The 20,322-nt window shown below is 38.4% G+C and overlaps 1 protein-coding gene across 4 annotated transcripts in view; it reads right to left on the bottom strand.

Annotated features, from left to right (window-relative positions):
• The window catches only part of LOC117420050 (monocarboxylate transporter 2-like), a 40,480-nt gene that overhangs the window by 12,623 nt on the left and 7,535 nt on the right, over window positions 1-20,322 (bottom strand). Inside the window, exons 1-2 of one of the 4 annotated variants that reach the window (XM_034033554.3) lie at window positions 6,878-6,963; window positions 6,498-6,741 (exon numbers count right to left, since the gene is read on the bottom strand). In XM_034033554.3, coding sequence (XP_033889445.1) covers window positions 6,498-6,714 — 217 coding nt within the window. In that variant the 5' untranslated portion in view covers window positions 6,715-6,741; window positions 6,878-6,963. Of the gene's footprint in view, window positions 1-1,039; window positions 1,274-1,349; window positions 1,429-6,497; window positions 6,742-6,877; window positions 6,964-20,322 lie in introns of those variants that run through there. The other 3 variants (XM_034033553.3, XM_058985737.1, XM_058985738.1) reach the window with 3 other exon arrangements.

Consider the following 20,322-nt stretch of genomic DNA (forward strand, 5'->3'; position numbering starts at 1 on the left):
TAGTTGTGTGAATAAATATTCTTACTCTGGGTGTGTTTTGCCCCTGGTACTGTGCATGATGCAATCACTGTACAACCCAGATGGTTAAAGATAGAATTAAGTGGGACGAGCTGTCCTTATTTCACAACTGCTGTCCTAAATCCTGCATCTTAGAGAATTAGTAAGTTATAATTCGGACAGCAGAAACTGGGTTCAACCACTAAACAAGACAAAGCTCCCCGAGCCTGTAGCCATTGCCAGGAGAATGCAGACTGTGACAGCAGCAGGTAACAGAGACAGCTCCATACATGATTTGCATTGCAGAAACCAGATTATTAGCAATAAGAGCAATCCTGGTTTTAATCAGAGGTCTGTTTCCTTGGGAAGCTGTATGATCTCAGTGTTTCACAATGCATTACCGGTGCTTTTAACACCATGTTAATGAATGTGAGTGCTGTCGCGCCCCTCTTCATATGTGAGTAATGGTGTGAGTAGCAAATGTGATCACAGTTCTAGCCTGGATAAAACACAACTGATCTTAAAGAAAGATTACATTTCGATTACATATGGTGAATCATTCTGAAGCCCCAATTTTTTGAACGCATACAATATCCATCCCCGAAAAATAATTACTTTTTACTGCAAAGTTACTACCATTATGCTACCACTGTACTACAAGAAGCCAAATAATTACTGCAGTGAAACCTGGTTAATCGAATCGCTACTTAATTGAACCCAAAAATCAAAACAATACACACACCTTACGTAAACAGTTGTAGCAACACATGGGAACATGTAACACAATAAAATAAAAAAGGTCCTTATGTACCCTTTAAGATGCTTTCACTGAGGTCCCAAGTAAGGCTGAGTAATGCCTCGTATCGTTTTCCAACTATTGATAGTCAAGCCTGTGCATCATTTTTGTGTAAAGGGTTTAAGCAATGGAAAACTTTTATTTTTTTATTAAATTTGGAATCGGCCATTATTTTTTGCATTAAGCACAGAGCTTCTCTGCTCCCCTCAGGTCTGACTCACTGAATCTGCATGCGATTGAGCTCACCTTCTCCCAGGTAACGCTTTAAAAACGAGGTGTTCCAGACAGGTCCAATAACTGTCCATTGACGGCAGCTAATTTATCAACTGCTGCCAATTGACACATAACGTTGTGTAGACATTGAGAAAGACTTATGGTCGAAACGTTTGCCATTTCATTTATTACGTTTCTTTTAGTATTTCTAAATGTAGCACTATAGAGTGTTTAAAAGTTGTGGATGACATAGCATAGACCATCTACTGAATTGGTGTAAAATGTACTTGACATAAGTATAAGAAAAAAAAAAAGCCTCCGAATTTCAGAAATGCCTGCTTACCAACCGAATTCTTGGCTGAGAGTCAACAGGGACGTGCGCGGTGCTACATGGGATACAATGACCTCAGCAGCTTTTTTTTTATTTTTTTAAAGAGGATGCAGGGAGCAGTGGAACCATTTTTACACGTTGCATTGCATAAAACTACTTTGTAATATAAACAAAATTATTGGATATGGATGAAAAGGGGAGTTGTTATTGTTTTGCGTTTTATTAAAATGTCCTACGTATATAATGCAGAATTTTGCGTAAATGCGACCTCTGGAGATGACACCCTACAAAACTTAAAACAAAATCTGCATTTATTCATTTGAACTACCCGAGTAAAAATGAAGAAAAACAACCAAGATTGTTCCAAAAGGTCAGAAGTATTAATCATCCCGACAACGTCAGTCCCTAGTGAGCAGGTATTCAGTAATGCTGGGCAGATTGTAAGCAAGTGCCAGTCATCGCTTAAATTAAAACAAAATGTGGACACTATCATGTTCCTTAACACAATTCAAATATAAGCCATGGACAACACTCTTGTTACTAAACTGCTGTGGACAGTGATATTTTTTTTTAAATATATATTTTTTTCTCTTGATTGGTTGTTACTCCACTTGTTATGGACTTAAACAACTTTTTTTTTTGGGGGGGGGGGGGGGGGGGATTTTGTTTTGACCCCCAACTGGTACAAATCAACACGAATAAGGTAAAAAAAAATTTTTTTAATATATTTAATTACTACTGCATAAACTGATGTAATCAATGCAATATGCATAGTTTTTAAAGCGTTACTTGCAATGTTACACAGTAATACACAACTCCACATGTATTACTGCGTTGTTTTTTTTTTTACCCATTCATAACGTCGATGAATCGATGCATCTGCTTTTCTGGAGAACGATATATCAATAGTGAAAAATTAGGCATCGCCCCAGCCTTAGTCCCAAGTTCATTAAGCAGTATGGTTAATTAATATACAACTTGTCCAACCATCTAACATTAAGATCTAAATAATGTATCATTTGTTTAGTAGTACATCAGTGGCCATTCTGTATTATCCCATTAATTGTACTGTACAGTCCTGTATGTACTGTAATTGGATATTGATTGCTAACACTATGGAGTACTACTTATATACTACATTTCTGAGTGGGAGTACTAGTACAAGCATGTAGTAACTGCTGTGAACAGTGATTTGATAGCACTTTACTTGTTGGTGATTTTCAGGCAAAAACAAACCGTTTTAAAAACAAACCATTACAACCTCCAGCCGCCTTCTAGCACAGCTAATCTCCAATTGTGACCTTGGTTTACATAAGTAAAGATAAATAGAGTGTAACGCCTCTCTTTTACACAGCAGTGCTGCCTTATGGTTCTACCTCAAATAGGTGTTCCAGACAGGTCCAATAACTGTCCATTGACGGCAGCTAATTTATCAACTGCTGCCAATTGACACATAACATTTGTAGACATTGAGAAAGACTTATGGTCGAAACGTTTGTCATTTAATTTATTATGTTTCTTTTAGTATTTCTAAATGTAGCACTATAGAGTGTTTAAAAGTTGTGGATGACATAGCATAGACCAAATGTACTTGACATAAGTATGAGAAAAAAAAAAGGCCTCTGAATTTCAGTAATGTATGCTTACCAACCATTGGTTGATCCTCTACTGCTCAGATGCTTGTGAATAAAATGCCAGAACAACATTGAAAATACATTTCAGCAGAGACAGTACCCTCAAGAATGCATACACTGTGAATACTAAACAGTATTCATTTGAGTATGTTAAAATACTATAGGCTACATTATACTGTAGGTCTTCCTGATCAGAATTTAACCAGAATAATATGATTGCAGGACTTGTGTGTTATACCAAACTAAACTAAGACTATGTAAATAGGAGGGGACATTATACATACATATGGTAATTTCCATATTAGCACAAGCTTCTGTAATGTGACAAAGAACAATTATTGTCATTATGTTATAGTTAAATACTTACAGAAATGTTTTTTTTTTTATATATATGTTTACAGCTTTGTAGATAAAATATAGGCCTATTTTTGCAAATATCCTCCTTGTGTAAATATTAATAGTCTCTCACAGGACTGATCACTGTAGTGGAATATATAAAAGCAGCAACTCAATGACAATGGGCAAGTCAACAGACTTGGTAGACTTTGATAAAGGGCTGATAGTAGCTGCTCAGTTTGCTGAGACTTCCATACCTAACGCAAGATTTCCATCCCCAACCAGTCTGGATGAAGGCGAGACTCTGTTGCAAGAATACATTGACCCAGAAGGTAAACGATGTGGCAGCCGCAGATTGGAGAGGCGGTTGCCCTCGTTTACAATGGGGTCATGTGTGACTGCATAAAAGGGGACGGAAAATTGTAATCTGTTCCTTTTGTTGTGGTTTTGAAACTGAACCAAAAGGACCGGTATTTCTGTGTTTAAAAAGAATGTGAGTGTTTTATTTGTTTTTGTCAGTCTGTCTATATCGTCTTGTTTGTCTTGTGTAGTATTAGACTAGATGCTTAACACGATCCGGAGCTGTCGCCCACGGCCAGCACAGAACCCGGACAACAATGCACTGACTGTTCACTAAAATAACATTGTAAATTCACTACCAGCACTACAGCACTCAATGGGAGAGGTGACCGTGTTTGTGTTTGGGTATTTGCATTGGGATTATTGTTCTTGGGGGATAATTGTTTATTGTAAACGGGACTGCAACACATCATCATTTACTCTGCAATACACATCGTTGTGTATTGCCAGCCATCATAGTTTGGCTCTGTGTGGTCATCAGACCCCTGGATTAAAATAAACAAAACCTTTTCACCCGTACTTTGTTTGTCTGTTTCTTGTTGGATTACTGCACTGCACCTGCACTTGCACGCACCACTTACCACTTTGCCACACACATGCTTACTCAGTTAAAATGAATCTTGCTGGCCACTGTTCCATGTGGTTGACACCTTACCGATTACAAACAGGATACAAAAAAGAGAACATTCAAAACCGCAGATGGTACAAAAAAAAAAAGTGTATCAAAAACTGCAATGCATGCTATTTGAGCAGTGTGGCAGTGTGACCCCGCCTTGTGCGTAGTGTTTGTTTATATGTTGCGTATAGTGTGTTAAATGTTGGTATATAGTCATTGGTGCACAAGATATAAATGAGTCTGTGTAACACAAGTGATTTCAAATGTAGACTTGTATTTAGGCACGAGGATTGCACATCACTTCATGTGCAGATAAAATGTGTATATTGTGTGTCACAGGACTGCACTTAATTAATTCATGTGCAGTTGTACCGAGATTCCAATTGAATGATTTATTAGCAATCGAGTCTCGGTACCACTGCATAAAACCAGCATGTTTTCACCCACTCGGGGTTGGGTGTACAGTGAGGAGGTACAGAGCGGGAGAAAGGAGGGAATTAAAAAGGGCAATCTATACAACAATTGCTATTCACGCTGGTGTAGACCAGTGTGGTACTTGTTCGTTTACTGTTTTGGTTGGCCCTTATGCCAGTTTGTTTTGTGTTTGTGTTTTGTTTAAACCTTTGATTTCATTATTATTTAATAAAGAAACCGAGTGCATTCGCGTCTCGGTTTTCACCTTGGGCCATACTTGTAGTATCTAATACTGTAGATTTTACAACTGATAGTTTCAAGCTGGCTAATTAAACAACAGACCGAAGGAGCACTCAGCACAGCTGCAATTTCAAGAGGAAGAAGCTATATATGTCGTTAGGCTACTGATTATCGGTACACCCCTACTGTTCAGTCTGTGTTGTACTTTTTAGATGAGATGCAGGAATAACTGTCAAAATCTGATTATTTGGATTTTTAGAGTGATGTCACCAAGGGTCAATAGACACTGCTATAAAAAAAAATGCAGTATATATACAGTATATAATCCCCACCACCCATCATAAAATCCACAAAAAATGTGAACCAGACTATTAAAAGTCACACTATCGAGATTTATAAAGTGTAAGCTTTGCTTTGATTGATAACATAATTATTCCTCTTGATCGTTAAAAAATAGGTGGCCAGTGTAATTCCAGTTGTTTTTAGTTTGGCTCCCAGATGGGATTAAACATTGATCTTATATCAGCAACAGTGCTGAAGAAACTGTTTGAACATTTGTATTTTATAATACAAATTCCCAGCACAGACCACATGCACTGCTGTTTTGTTTCTTGAGTTATACCTGTATTTGAGTGAATGCCAATATATTACACTGGGATCTATTTGAATGAGTTAAACATAACACTGCTATACCTAATTCCACTGTAAAATCACCCGAGAGGGAACACCAGCCAAGTTGGAAATTGTTCGAGCTCTTGAAAAGAACCTGAATCAGACACAAGTTGCTAAGCAATTTGGTGTTTTCCCGTTCTGGTGAGTTGCTTCACCGTTTTGTTAAATAATGTGCATGTCTTGTATATTGCTGCTGCATTTTGCAACGTGTGTAGGGGTGCTGTGTTATTTTAATTTGACAGTTTGTTTATTAACATTAAGTTAACCATGAGTAATGCCCATTATGTTTGCCTTTTCCATTGTGATAGCCAGAAACACACCCACCAGCTAATTTCATAGTACATAGCGCTTTTTTACCATGTTGCTATTTACTGATTCATATTATGTCTGGTGGCTAACTCCATCTTCGGCTATAAGAACACATCGTTATATATATATGTGTGTGTGTGTGTGTGTGTGTGTGTGTGTGTAAAGACCACCTATAAATCAGCAAGCTAAATAAAAAAAGACACAAAAATGTGTGTGTAGATAATCAAAAGGGACTAACAACAGTTGGTACTCCTGATATGATGGGTAGCTAATCAACATCCCAATGCTGTGTAACCAAATTGAAACAGTTATATTACAGTATATTCAAATATGAAAGCCCAAGCAAGGCGCCAAAAATTAAACAAACTGAAAACTAACAAACCAGTGACTTAAATTTCAGTTTTCGCTGTGGCTGACGAACCCAGTTTAACTTTAAATACTATTGTATACAGTATGTGTGCTGTATTTCCCGCATAAAACTGTGGTTCTAAATTGTACTAATATACAAAAAAAGGATAATAATAAACTGAAAAGTTATAAATGATAAAGAATGTTCTTGTAAGCGTGTTACAGTCTTACCGCCTGCATACATGACGGCTAACATGATAGAAGATATCCATGCTATCTGGCTGTACGAAGTGTGGAAGATCTCTTGTATCTCTTTGAAGAACACTGTGATGGCTTTCGGGAATGCATAGGAGAATCCAATAGAGATGAAAGCTCCAAAAACCACAGCCCAACCCCATTCCCCATCAGGTGGAGTGATAGTTGCGGGACCTCCTGCAGGTGGTGGCATCTTCGGCCCTTCTTAATAGTCTCTTAGCTGGAACAAAAACAAAACAAGACAAATCATAAGTATAATCTTAAATGCAGAACATCATCATTAAGTATGTAGATATACAGTATGTGCAGTCTACATGTGTACAGTACATGTGTATTTGTATATTAAAAAGCTTAACCTGTGGAAGGGCACAGCTGCTCAGTCAGGCTGGTAAGTGCTTGTAGTTTGTTTCCAGCTCAGTGTGGGGCAGTTTCAGTTAGTCGCTTGAGTCATAACCAATGAGCCTGACACATACAGTGCACAGAAGCACACAGGGGAGGAGTAATCCAATGAAAACAAAGCCTAGACCTGCCCAACAGCAGGTAATCAGTGCCTGGAGAATACACTGTAGTAAATGTTCTTCTGTCTGCTGGTGTATTAAAATCTCTTGTCAGCATGGCTAAGCCAAAATAATACTAAAATAGGCCTCATCACAATGAGCTATGTCCTTTACCAATCTGTCTAGTGAACTAAAATATGCAACATACTCAACAGGAAATACATTTAACAGGTACTGTAGAACAGTATAGGGATAGGTGCCAAAACTGGTGATACTGTCTAGCAGGGTGGTCGTACCTCTCCTTTAAAATTCAAATTAGCCAATTAATTTTAAAATCTGGAAAGGTATATTTAAATAGTTCTACCACTGATAGCGTGCAGCTTTCTTAAACTGGATTTAAGTTGAAGGTTATGTTGAATAGCCTGCCTTTTTAAATACATTTAAAAATACCACCACCCATAAGAGAGCAGCATCCAAGCATTATTTACAAAACATGCTTTGACTGCACATATATGTATTTACATATTTTACAAGTACACAGCACTCCAATTTTTATGTTAGCATTCTTGTGAAACTTTTGCCCTATGAATCAGGTTTAAGAGATTGTAATTCAACTATATACACGGTGCTGAGGTCAGTAGCCCACAGCAATAATATAGGAGACCTCTGGCACGAATTCCCAGCTATGCTAATTTAATACATTTTGGGCACAAATGTGATTTTTTTTTGTTGTTGTTCTTGGTAGGTACCCATGATAGATGCTACTTAAGGCTAGTGCATCATGAATTCCATCTTATCTTACTGCTAAGGGACAGAATAGTCTAAGCTTAAAGCAATCAGCTATCCAATAACCAAACATAAAAATAACCAAAGTATAAGTTTAAAAGGGCTTGTTATTTAATGATTTATTTTTGCAAAAGGCTATGTTTTTAATTTTATTTTTTACTTTTAGTAGCGTCAACTAAACTATAAAGCACTATTGTTTTATCTGCAAATGGCAATAATTTGAAATGCTGAACAAATTGTGTCACATAAAAAAATAAATACAGTTGAAGCCCCTTACTTCAAAACCCCTTTGATCCGAATTGCCTTTTTAACCGCACTGCAAGTATGACCCTGACAAATTCAAAACAGCTGACAAACAAAAAAGGACAGTACTTACTCTAGCTGAAACATTATTGAACGGTTGAAAAAGGCTGAACGCGCTGTTCAACTTACTTATGGTGTGGGAAAGCCAACAATTACTGACACAAACTGCAAAACAAAAAATTGTTGAGTACCATGGAATCAAGCCACACTACAGCACTGTGAAAAACTACGCGATTCTGTCAAGACAATGCGAGAGAAAAAGCTTGTACATGTGGTTCAAGCAAGAAAGGGAAAAGGGCACTCTGATTTCAGGAGCAGCACTTCAAGAGAAAGCATTGTTATTCCATAGTCGACTACATTCAGAGGACACATTTTAAAGCTAGTGATGGATGGCTGTACAGATTTTTAAGAAAAAGACACGGCATCGGGCAGCTTTGCTTTGCAGGGGAAAAACTCAGCGTGGATACAACAGAGTTACAATCGTTTCGTCAGAAAATGCTTCAGTGTAACACTGAAGAAACGCATGAGAAGAATGCTAATGTTTAAATAAACCTTTAGAGTACAATATATGTACATGTATTGCTGTTTTTTTTGTAAACTTGCGTTCATCCGAATGTTCATTCACAAACTGTTTTGAGCTGTTTGGGTGACCAGACTTCTACTGTAACTGAATGAAACAACCTGTAGTGTATGCTTCTTGTTTATTTTTCTCTAATTGGTCAAAGAAGCTTGTCATGGCTACTTTCACCAGATCTGTTATTAATAAATGATTGCTTGGGATGGCCTTTAGTTATAGTAGAAAGTTGTGCGAGGTTCCGTCACAAACGGGATAAAGTCACGTGAACATATGGTAGGCAGGGGTGTAGAGGCCGCCTCGGTAAAAATCAGCCAGGTACATTTTTGAAAGAAAAAAAAAAGTACCAAAATAGATCTAAAGATGTTTTGAAAAATAATGTGCCCACTTACATTAAGAGTGGCATATAAATCGACATGTTTTCATATTATTATTATTATTATTTATTTTCCATTTCTTCATAACATTATTGTGATCTTAGGCTGTATATAAATTTGACAGCCGGGGAATTTAAACTTTGCGCCAAACAGACATGTTCGCTTCTCATTGGTCAGTTTCCCTAGTTAGGCCGCATGTAGCTCCAGAATTGGATCCAACATCTGTTTATGATCTGACTCTAGTGAATTATTATTTAGTGGACGGTTCGGTACTGTACATACTCAAAGATTAAACCAATCTGTAACGGATTTCTTTCAGAAGTAGCCAACTATGGGTAAGAATGTTTAGTGACTATATTTCTTCTATTAATATTGTCCTGTGCAATGTGATGTTTAGCTGCAATACGTTTTCATAAATCAGTGGGGGGGGGGGGGGGGTTTGCGCAATGGCAACATCTCCCCCCCCCCCCCCCCGATAAAACGATTCATAGCTGTTCGTTTTTAGTACTTTTCATGTATTGTATTTGATGCCATGGCTTAGAAGAATTGGAGATAATTGTATTTATAAATTCACTGTTTGGCAACAGCATTTTTTATTTTTTATTTTAAATTTTCCTAATGTTTTCGTTAGAGAAAGAAATCCAAGGAAGTACTGTTTTAATACCAGTGATTTAAAAACAAAAATAAAATTAAAAAAACAGCTTCGCCATCTTTAAACAGCTTTGTTCAGTGGTAACAATGCACTGGATACTGAAGTAAACTACAGCTACGTTACAGCACGAATGTGACAGCGTGGCGCCTCGTTCAACCTTGACCCCTGTACACCAGAAGCAGTTTAAAGTATATTTACCTACATTTAAAGCAACATTGTCTGTGTTGATGATTGTATATGATAAGTGTATTGGTTTGGTTATCAAACAAACAAAAAAAGTCTTGCATGTTTTTTGCCCCGCCCCAAGTGTAAAACTAAAAATTCTCTAACAGCATACAGACAATCCATGTTTTCCTCAGCAAAATTCCTCAGGATTCCTAGGGGCCCTGTTCATGAGGAGAAAGAGTTTAACTGAGTGCATCCTTTCGATATGTTTGATTGCTCTCGCAGCAGTATGGGTGTAAATAGATGAATGGCCTTGCCCTGCTATATGTCCACAGAGACATGTCCTGGGAGAAAGTGTAACAGCGTTTCGATAGATCAGGCCATAGGAGGATTGGCAAACTCTATTTAAAGTAAAGCCTTCTAAATCTTTTTAATCGTGGCATCATACAGTCTCAACAGTCCGATCAGTCTTAGCACTAGTATCAGCAATCTTACCAGTCCCAGCAGTAGCAACACCAGTCCCAGCAGTGTCAGCACCCGTGTCTTACCAGTTCCAGCAGCAGCAGCACCAGTCTTACCAGTTTCAGTTGTATCATCAGTGTCACCAGTCTCAGCATTAACATCAGTAGCAGTGAACTAAACACATGACTCAATGAAGGCATAAACCCATCTACTCATTCATATTTATAAGTTTTATTCTTCTTGTCCTTTTAATATCACATATTTCTAACAGTGTGAATAGAGTCGTTTTAGGTTGGTGTTGTTTTTGCTGGGAAATTTGTTTAAAAAAATATGTGTCATGAAATTTCAAACATCATCCAAGGTGGGTCACTGGGTAAAAAGAGTTAGCGACTTATATTGCTTAGCAGTTTGCATTAATAGTCTCCAGGATTCATGAACAGGATATGCAGGGGGTTTTTTTTGTTTTTTTTTTTAAGACAAAAATTAGATTTTTGCCTCAGTAAAAATCTATTTGAAGCTATGCCCGTTAGGGCTTTTGAACTTGTTGCCATGCAAAAAAAATGTTTTTAGTCAACTTGCACGGCTTTTTAGCGCGAGAAGGCGATTTACCCACAGTTCTTAGCCATACAATCTTATGGCCACACACTTGCTATAGCATGAGGAATGTGTATGATATGTGCATGTTACATTAACAGTCTCATGACAATTGAGAGAGAATTTGGAGTTTCTAAACTGCAAGTAAACCAAGTCAATCACACCAGGGTGTTTTGTACAGTAAACCCCAGGAAATGTAAATGATCAAAGATTAAGCAGGTATTTTCTGCATTTTAATGGGTTATAAGCATTTTGCTGCCAGTAAAGTCAATGACACTCCCAACAGTTTTACAGTGTGTTAATTTGCTTGCCTAGGTGCAATAGCAGATAGAAGACCATGAGGGTGGAGAGGAAGAAAGTAACAGTAGTTTATACTGGTGCACAATAACTCAGAATAAATGGCTAGTGTGATTATTATTACAAGGTATAATATATACGGTACATTTATAAAAGTAAATTTGACCACAGTAGCATATGGAGCCACCAAAATATTTAGCTTGAGAACCCCTGGTTAGAACAAGCTCTGTGAACAGAGCAAATAGCTTACCAAGCAACTATTAACAGAATCTTTCCCTCAGGTGAAATCTTCACTTCTAAAATTGGATGAATCCAACCCTTTTATTAATTCCAGTGCAACAAAAGTAATAGAAAATGAATTCTCTTTGGGCCAGATGAAATAGATTCTCTCAGCCCACCTATTATAGAGATAAATAATATTTGATCTTTATTGACATACATTAAATGAGACAATTCTACTTAAAACAAAATCAAATTGGTAATAGTTAGGCTTCTGACCAACAATGTTGTGTGGTAAATACTTAAGCAATAAGCCTCAACAGGGTGTACATTATTGTGAATAAATGCACGTCTCTGAGCTTGGTGTGACACAAGCCCAAAGTCTGAAGCGTTAAAAAATAAGCCCTTGTACTTTTGCTGTAGAGGCTACAAATTAGCTTGAATAATGTATTACTGCTGAATGAATTGTTCATTTATTTGTGTAGATATGCACATTTAATTACTGAGGGTAAGAAGGTAATGAGGCAAACCTGACTTGTGCATTGTTTGGAAATGCCTACATGGTTACAATCTCCTTTGCAGGGCACTGCTGTACCACATGGTAGATGATCACAGAACTTTCAGATAGAATGTCTAGCTTTAATAAGCAAAATGGAAGGTGTCACAGACGGTTCTGGCACGTCCCTTTTGTGCTATGTCATTAGATCCTTTTGCATGGAAAGCCTTGGTTGCAAGGGTGTGCGGTTCTTTGATGGACCCAGATTCAGTTAAAATGTGTTTGCCCACTGACGATGGGAATGAAAATGCAGAGATGGGAGCCCAGCTAACAAGATTGAAGTTTTTGCAGGTATCAGGCTTTTAAAGACTGTCACCCACACCTGTGAGCAGAAACTGACTCACTGAGAACAGAAACTGACCCAAGACTGTCACAGCTACAGGAAGCAGGCTGATCTTTGGGAAACAAATTGAACATTTGTGAAACTGCAACAAATATTGTAATGACTGTAATGTGTGTTAAAAAATATCTTTAGCAGATGTGCACAGGCCTGTCGCGGTGTTCACAGAACCAGTCCGAGCTGAGCCTGGCGCAGAGTTCCAATCCTGTTGGGAACGTGCTGAGTTATTAGACATGGATTGGATGATTTCACCAGTGACAATGGCACACTAAAAGCACCTAAGGTTGAGCTGGAGAGATATTTGGAGGAAACACATACAGATTCAAAAAGGCAGGAGCCTATGTCAATTCCTTCAGACATCCCACCTATCAATGCACCAGAATACCAAATGGAGGACTGTGCAGCTAAGTGGAAAGAAGTAGAGCAAGCAGTGAAAAAAGCAAGGGCGTCATCATCTCCAGGGCCTAATGGAGTTCCGTACAAAGTGTACAAGAGTGCTTCAGGAGTTCTACGAATCCTGTGGAAATTGATGAAAGTGGTATGGGAAAAACAGGTTGTACCAAGAGCATGGCGCCAAACAGCTGGAGTCTTTATACCAAAAGAAAAAGATTCTACAAGTATCAGTCAGTTTCGCCCCATTTTCCTATTAAACGTAGAAGGCATGATTTTCTTCAGCATTATTGCTCAGAGATTGTCAACTTACCTATTAAAGAACTACTTCATTGACACTTCAGTACAAAAAGTGGGCATTCCAGGTTTCCCAGGATGCTTAGAACACATCAGTGTGATCTGGCAAGGCTGTGTGGCCCAGTGGTTAAAGAAACAGGCTTGTAACCAGCAGGTCCCCGGTTCAAATCCCAGCTGAGCCATTGACTCATTGTGTGACCCTGAGCAAGTCACTTAACCTCCTTGTGTCTTTCGTGTGAGATGTTGTAAGTGACTCTGCAGCTGATCCATAGTTCACACACCCTAGTCTCGTATCTTGTAAAGCACTTTGTGATGGTGGTACACTATGAAAGGCGCTATATAAAGATTATTATTATTCCTGGATTTGGCCAATGCATATGCCACATGAACTTTTTTGGGCAGCATTTGATTTTTTCAGTGTACCGATGACAATAACAAATTTAGTGAAAGCCTATTTTGGAGATTTGCAATTTAGTTTTTCAACTTCAGAATTCAGCACTACATTGCAATGCCTAGAAGTTGGAATAATGGCAGGATGCACCATTTCTCCACTGGCTTTTACCATGGCAATAGAAGTAATTCTTAGGGCATCAAAATGGGTAGTGGGAGGACAGTGCTTGGCTTCTGCAATGCGACTACCACCAATTCGAGCATACATGGATGACATGACAACCATGACTACAATAGCAGCCTGCACTAATCGGTTATTGGGCAAATTAACCAATAACATTGAATGGGCACGAATGCAATTCAAGCACACTAAATCAAGGAGCATCTCTATAATTAAAGGTAAAGTAGTAGATAAAAGGTTCTACATTAACGGTGCGGCAATACCAACAGTGGCTGAGAAGCCATTGAAAAGTCTTGGGAGATGGTACGATGGGGATCTAAAGAACACAGTTTGTGTGGGAGAAGTTAGACAACAAGCAGTGGTAGGGTTGAAGAGCATAGGACCGCAGTGCTTTACCCGGCAAACTAAAACTCTGGTGCTTTCAGTTTGGTCTACTGCCGAGGCTGCTGTGGCCACTGACTGTATACAAGGTTTCTTTGACAACAGTAGAGAAGCTGGAAGCTTTAAACAGTTCATACGTCAAGAAATGGTTGGGAGGACTTTTATGGTAAAGGAATACTGCAGGTACCAGTCTCCGCTCTAACTGAGGAGTTTAAGTGCGCCAAGGTCTGACTGGAAATGACAGTAGTAGAGTCACGCGACAAATGAGTAAGGGAGGCAGCACCTGTGTTGGAAACTGGAAGAAAGTGGGCGGCAAAGGCTGCCCTTCGAATCAGTGATATCATGGGGCAAGTTCAGCATGGAAGGGGGGTCTTGGTCTCAGGTCAGCTCCTCCTACATTTCACAAGGCAGCCCCAGCTCAACAGAGGAAACTGGGTAGTCAATGAGGTGCAAAAGCAGGAGGAGAGGATGATGTGCGTAAAGGCCGTTTCCCAGGCCAAGCAGGGAGAATGGATGAGATGGGAGAGTGTGGAACAACGCAAGATCGGCTGGCAAGACCTATGGACAATGGAACAGAACAGGATCAGTTTCCTCATAAGGTCAACATATGATGTTCTCCCGTCACCACAGAACCTAAACCTCTGGGTAGAAGAGGATCCCTCATGTCCTTTGTGTTCATCACCTGCAACATTAAAGCACATTTTGACAGGATGTAAGGTGGCTCTTAGCCAAGGACGGTTTACTTGGCACCATGACCAGGTGCTGCGATGTTTGGCCTTAGCATTGGAAGACAAGCGTAACATTACCAATAAGTTGCCACCTGTTCCATCAAAACATTCCACACTAAAGAGAAAATTCCTCCACCCAGGAGACAAACCGCCAAGAAAAGGTGTTAAAACCAAGCCTCGCCCAGGACAACTGGAATCTGCTAGAGACTGGAAAATGTTGGCAGATGTTGGTCAACGGCTTATTTTTCCACCTGAGATTGCCACAACTAACCTTCAACCAGATATTGTCTTGTGGTCTGGATCAGCACGCCTTGTTCACATTTTCTTTGTTTTGATTCGGTACCAATATAATAAATTATTGGATGGGACAAATAACATGACAATGAAACTGCTGCATATATTGCCTTTATTAAAGCATGCCAGATGCCCTTGGGTAACCAAGTTTTGGGGCTGTTTCTAATCGTTTTCCACATCTCTATAATTCGGAAAAGCTTTGCCTTACACTTCCTACCAATTCAGTGGATGCAGAATGTGCAGTCTCAATGTATGGGCAACTGTTTGGGGATGTTGCATGCTTTCCTTTAACAAATGACAGCATGTACCACTATTTTTAGGCTTTTACAGTGCTCTGAAATATTGTCTACTTAGGTTTATTAATGTTTAAACAGGTCTGCGAAATGTCCACGGAATCCTAATTTTATTCCATAACCTACCTGTGAAAAATACGTAAATTTACCGCGATTTAAATAGACCCCTATTTATAACAGGTATGTTTAGATTACAGTACATTGTCAGACAAGACTATAGAGCAGTGTTCCTTATTATATGTTACGCAGGCCAAAAGTGTCCCTCGGAGACCCCATGAATGGCACCCCAGCTGCCTCCGTATCACTTGTACTCCTCGTTTTGTACATCTTTATTATTTATATATATTTTTTTTTTAATTCCCTTTTCACCAGCTCCACTGTTACTTTAATCAGTTAACTCGCCTACTTTTTATTTATTCAGCCAATCAAAATCTAAATCATAAGCCTACTTTTCTTATTGGTTGTTGCTCAACAGAGCCACGCCAGTTCTTGTATTACAGTACAGCAGTGGTAGTCAGATCTACTGTAGTTTGAAATAAGACAGCTATTGCTGTAAAAAAATTGAGCATTTTTTAATTTGTAAAAAACGAGCAATAGATGAAATTGAAGAAGCATAGCTTTCGACTGACGCCACCGAGACTGCTCCCAGTCAAAGTACAACAAGTGAGTCCCCAGAGCTTTCTGAAGATGGTTCGTGCCAGGCCACAAGTCCTCTTCAAATTCAACCGACACAAGTAAGGCCTAAACATGTGATCACTAAAAAAACAAATGCTCTTAAAAAGACTACAGAAAATGGAATTCTCTGGGAAGATTAGTTTTTCTTTACGGAGTTAGCAAATAAAGCCATCTGTCTGATTTGCCAGCAAGCTGTGTCAGTCATGAAACGGAGCAATCTGGAAAGGCATTTTACAACAGTGCACAACGATGATTCAGTACATTTTCCGATGCAATCTATATAGAAAAGAACAAGTAAAGAAACTGAAAGCTTCCCTGAATTACCAGGAGCAGTTGTTAACTCAACCAATTGAGCAAGAATCTGTTGTTACTGAAGCGTCTTTTCGAATTATATGGATTTTACTTAAACATAAGAAGGCTTTGATGTCGCGGAAAATTGTAAAGGCGTGCTTCGTTGAATCTGCGGTTGAGAATCTCATATTGGTCAGCTTCAAAATCTCATATTGGTCAGGCACCAGACAAGTCCAGGCAGAGATTTCTCCATTGCTGGGCCTGTGATTTCAGGGTTCATTAACTTTGTAACAACTGTTGCTTAGTTAATTCAACCGACACAAGTAAGGCCTAAACGTGTGAAAAAAAACAACAGACTTTCTGCTCACACAATAAGTCTTTGTGAAAACATTTTTTCTATTTGAGAAATGTATCCTATTTTAGTCTTGTTTTTTTCTTATGTGGCATTTGGTGTGTGACGTTTATCAAAGAAAGGAATACGAAATAGCCAAGAGGTTACTAACATTCTGGAAGACATTTTCCAAAACAAAAAATAAATAAATAATACACCTGTAACTGACATACATGCTTCTGAGCAATACATTATTGACAAATCACATGTTGCTGGCAATCTCAATAAAATCCAATTATACTTTGGATGTTCTATGAGCAAAGTCTTTACCACTTAAACTTTAGTTTTCAATAAAAAAAGTACCTTGCTTTGTTTTTTTGAATGTGAAAATATTTTCCAGTTAGGATTGTTTGTTGTTTACAATCTTAAACATACTGCATTTACTGTTGGGGGGGGGGGGGTGACAACAGAGTGCTCCATGCATCCAATCTCAAACCTGTTACAGGTGACTGCCCCTGCCTGTTATTAAATCAAATAAATAAATAAATAAATAAATAAATAAATAAATAAATAAAACATTTCTGTAGATATCATAGTGTTTGCACCAGGTGATGCAATTGAGGAGATAAGATAACAAGAACATTGTAAGAAGAATGGGCTGGAAAGGCACTATCAGCATTCAGCAGTCGAATACATCAATACATCATCCATAGCAGCCTCTAGTCAATCTCTTTCACCAGATCTGATTACACTACTCCAACTACCCATAAATATTATATGCTTCCAAGCTGTCTGCACAGCCAATTAACGTTATTACTTGTGTTATTCACAACTGGAGACCATTTCTTTAAAAATCCTTCTTGTGTTTAAGTATGAAGTGGAAATGATCTCTTGATGGACAAACACCAGTCCTTCCAGAAGTGCCAGGTATTGATGGCAGGTTCCTATATTACACCACAACTATAAATAACTTCTCCTAAATTATTATGTTACTTCAAATTATAATAAGGTAAAAAAAATAAGGTTTTATTTTCTCAGCGAGCCAATGCAATATGAACCATTAAGAAAAATAAACATGGATGTTTTAGTTTGACAGAAGATCTCATCACATTTAATATCTGAAACTGCTGCTGGTTTTATCTCCAGTCAGCAATTTGGACATTAATCAAAGGTCAAAGATATTCTGGTATGTTGAAATAAAGATTGCCAATGGCCCTTTGTTACAGTACATATTTCTGGTTACTATTTTAAGGCTTGACATTTGAATATGGGTGGCTTTCTCCTTCAGAGAACAATTACTGCCAGCCCATTTTGTTATGTTACTAATGGAGAATAACAGGACTGATTTTAAAAATCACTCTCAAATCAGTCCACGTGGCAGATGGAAACGCTGCATAAATAACACCAAGACTTTTATCACTGCCATTTAATCATACCACCACCTTCCCCCTTTAGGGGGAGCTGCTACATACAGGATCAATCAAATGCAGTTGCGTGGAGGCAGTTTGAGTGGGCATATTTTTAAAAGACCGTTTGACATGTGCTAATTGAAGCAATCAGTTTATGTCATTTGAAGTTCTCAAACTACTGCTAGTAGTATTTGCGGTACCATGTCATGTTAGAAACTTTAAATATAGGTTAACACTGTGAAGGGTGTTTCTTAATATTATGTCATCACATTCAGTTTGGATGAGAGTGGTTCTGGCTGCTCAAGCTGTGCAAAATGATTTCTGTTTTAATAAGAATATCTTTGATTACACTTATTTGGCCAAAGGGGCTACATCATATCAGTTTTCCGGCACGCATTTGGCATGCATTTTAAATTATGCACGCTACGTTTTTGAAGACATTCATTTTTTTTTGCATGCATTTATAAAGATGCCCGCTTTAAAAACAATGCACATGACATTTTCGAATACACTCCTTTTTCTTGGCTTGCATTAAAACAAATGCACACTATGAATTAGCTACAACCTTACATTTTAACTGTAATGTTACTTTGAACTACTATACAAAAACTTGGTCTTACAATAAAAACAAAAAACAATAATTATTCTTATTTGTTTTATTGACCACAAACTATACTGTTAAGCAAATCAACACACAAACATAACATAATGTTTTTAATTCCAATGCTGCAGATGGAATATACTTAAGAAAAGACCTGCACGCATTCTGCATGCATTGGCTCTGGTGCTCCCGTGGGTTAGGGAAGCAAAACCGGCAGGGACTGTTTCTCCTCATCGTGCTACAGCAAACCCTGCTGGCCAGGTGCCCAGTGGCTTCAAAGGCCGACACCTGAATGGCTGGCCTTTGCCCTTCAGAGGTCGGTAACTCACGTTTCTGGGTGAAAAAGGAAGCTGGCTTGGTCGTGGGATCGGAGGACGCCCACTAAACTGCTGGATCTCCTGAGCTGTGTGGGATGGGTCTGGCATTACTTCAATCACATGATGATTTGGCTTTCTGGATTCCCGGACGTATGAATACCAGATGAAATTAGACACAGTGCAATCCGACACGATAATTGAGTCTACACTATAAATGACTATAATTAGGGAGTGTATAGAGCACATGCCTGGGCCTGGTGGGGAGTAGGTGTGTACTCCTTGCATCCAATCACAATCCTGCTCCAGGTGACTGCCCCTGCCTATTATTAAATCTATTGAAGCAGACTTAATGTACTGTACCTGAATGTTGAACGACTTTCCCTTAATCAGATAACGAGCCTGTGCTGTACCTTTTCTCTTTAATGATAGAAGTAGGACAGGTAACTACTATATCCCTTAAGGAATATGAATTCAAGGATGCATCAACACATCTGCAAAATGATCACCCTGACAGTTTTTTTTCCCCATTTACAGTGGGGTGCTGCTGTTGATGCTGTCCTCCTAAACAGCTTTGATGAAGGTCACTAAGCCAAGGTCACACACAGTCAGTCAGTGAATGAGCTGGCTTTGGAACCCATGGTTCCTTGGCTCTCTTCCTTTTATACAGTACTAGATTCTTGGCTATGGTACGACACCGCATTGTGCCTCATAACCCCACAGCCGTTGAGATATTAAGTACATCACAACACCCTGGAGTTCCATAATGTGATTATAAAACAGCATTTATCATCGTACTAACATACTAATTAGGCACTTATATTCTTCATCATGATTGTCTGCTGTTTATAAAAAAAAAAAATGCATAACAGGCACTGTATGTGTGTGTGTGTGAGGTACTATGTTTGCTAGTTTACAAATAATAATAACTATTCATCCCATGTGTATTATTTATTTTACTTTTACTGGAGAATATTGGCTTGATTATTAAGAACAGTCACTAAAAATGTGATTGCTGTAATGTTACTGAAAGAGGACAGTGCTTTTGTGAGAATATGAACAGCAGTGCTAGATTGTATTGAATGGTTGTACTTCCGCTGCTTTGCTCAGCTTCGACATCGTCCGAGGATGGAAATAAAAAAGCATGTGAGTATTCTCTATGTATTTTTGTAGTTGAATGAAAATCATCAAACCCTATTTGATTCAGCAAAAAAAATAAAACATATGTATGTTAAATATTTATAAGTATAGTCTAATCTATAAAGTGTTGCTGATCACAGCTTCAAATGTTACTTTAACAACTCTTTAAAAACCTAGTCACATTTACCTTTGGCATCATTTCCGACTTCATTAACTGATTACACAGCGGATTACAGTAGGAACACTGCTATAAAGAGTTCTTAA

This window comes from Acipenser ruthenus, chromosome 14 (assembly GCF_902713425.1).
Source record: "Acipenser ruthenus chromosome 14, fAciRut3.2 maternal haplotype, whole genome shotgun sequence".
NCBI classification, from domain to species: Eukaryota; Metazoa; Chordata; class Actinopteri; order Acipenseriformes; family Acipenseridae; genus Acipenser; species Acipenser ruthenus.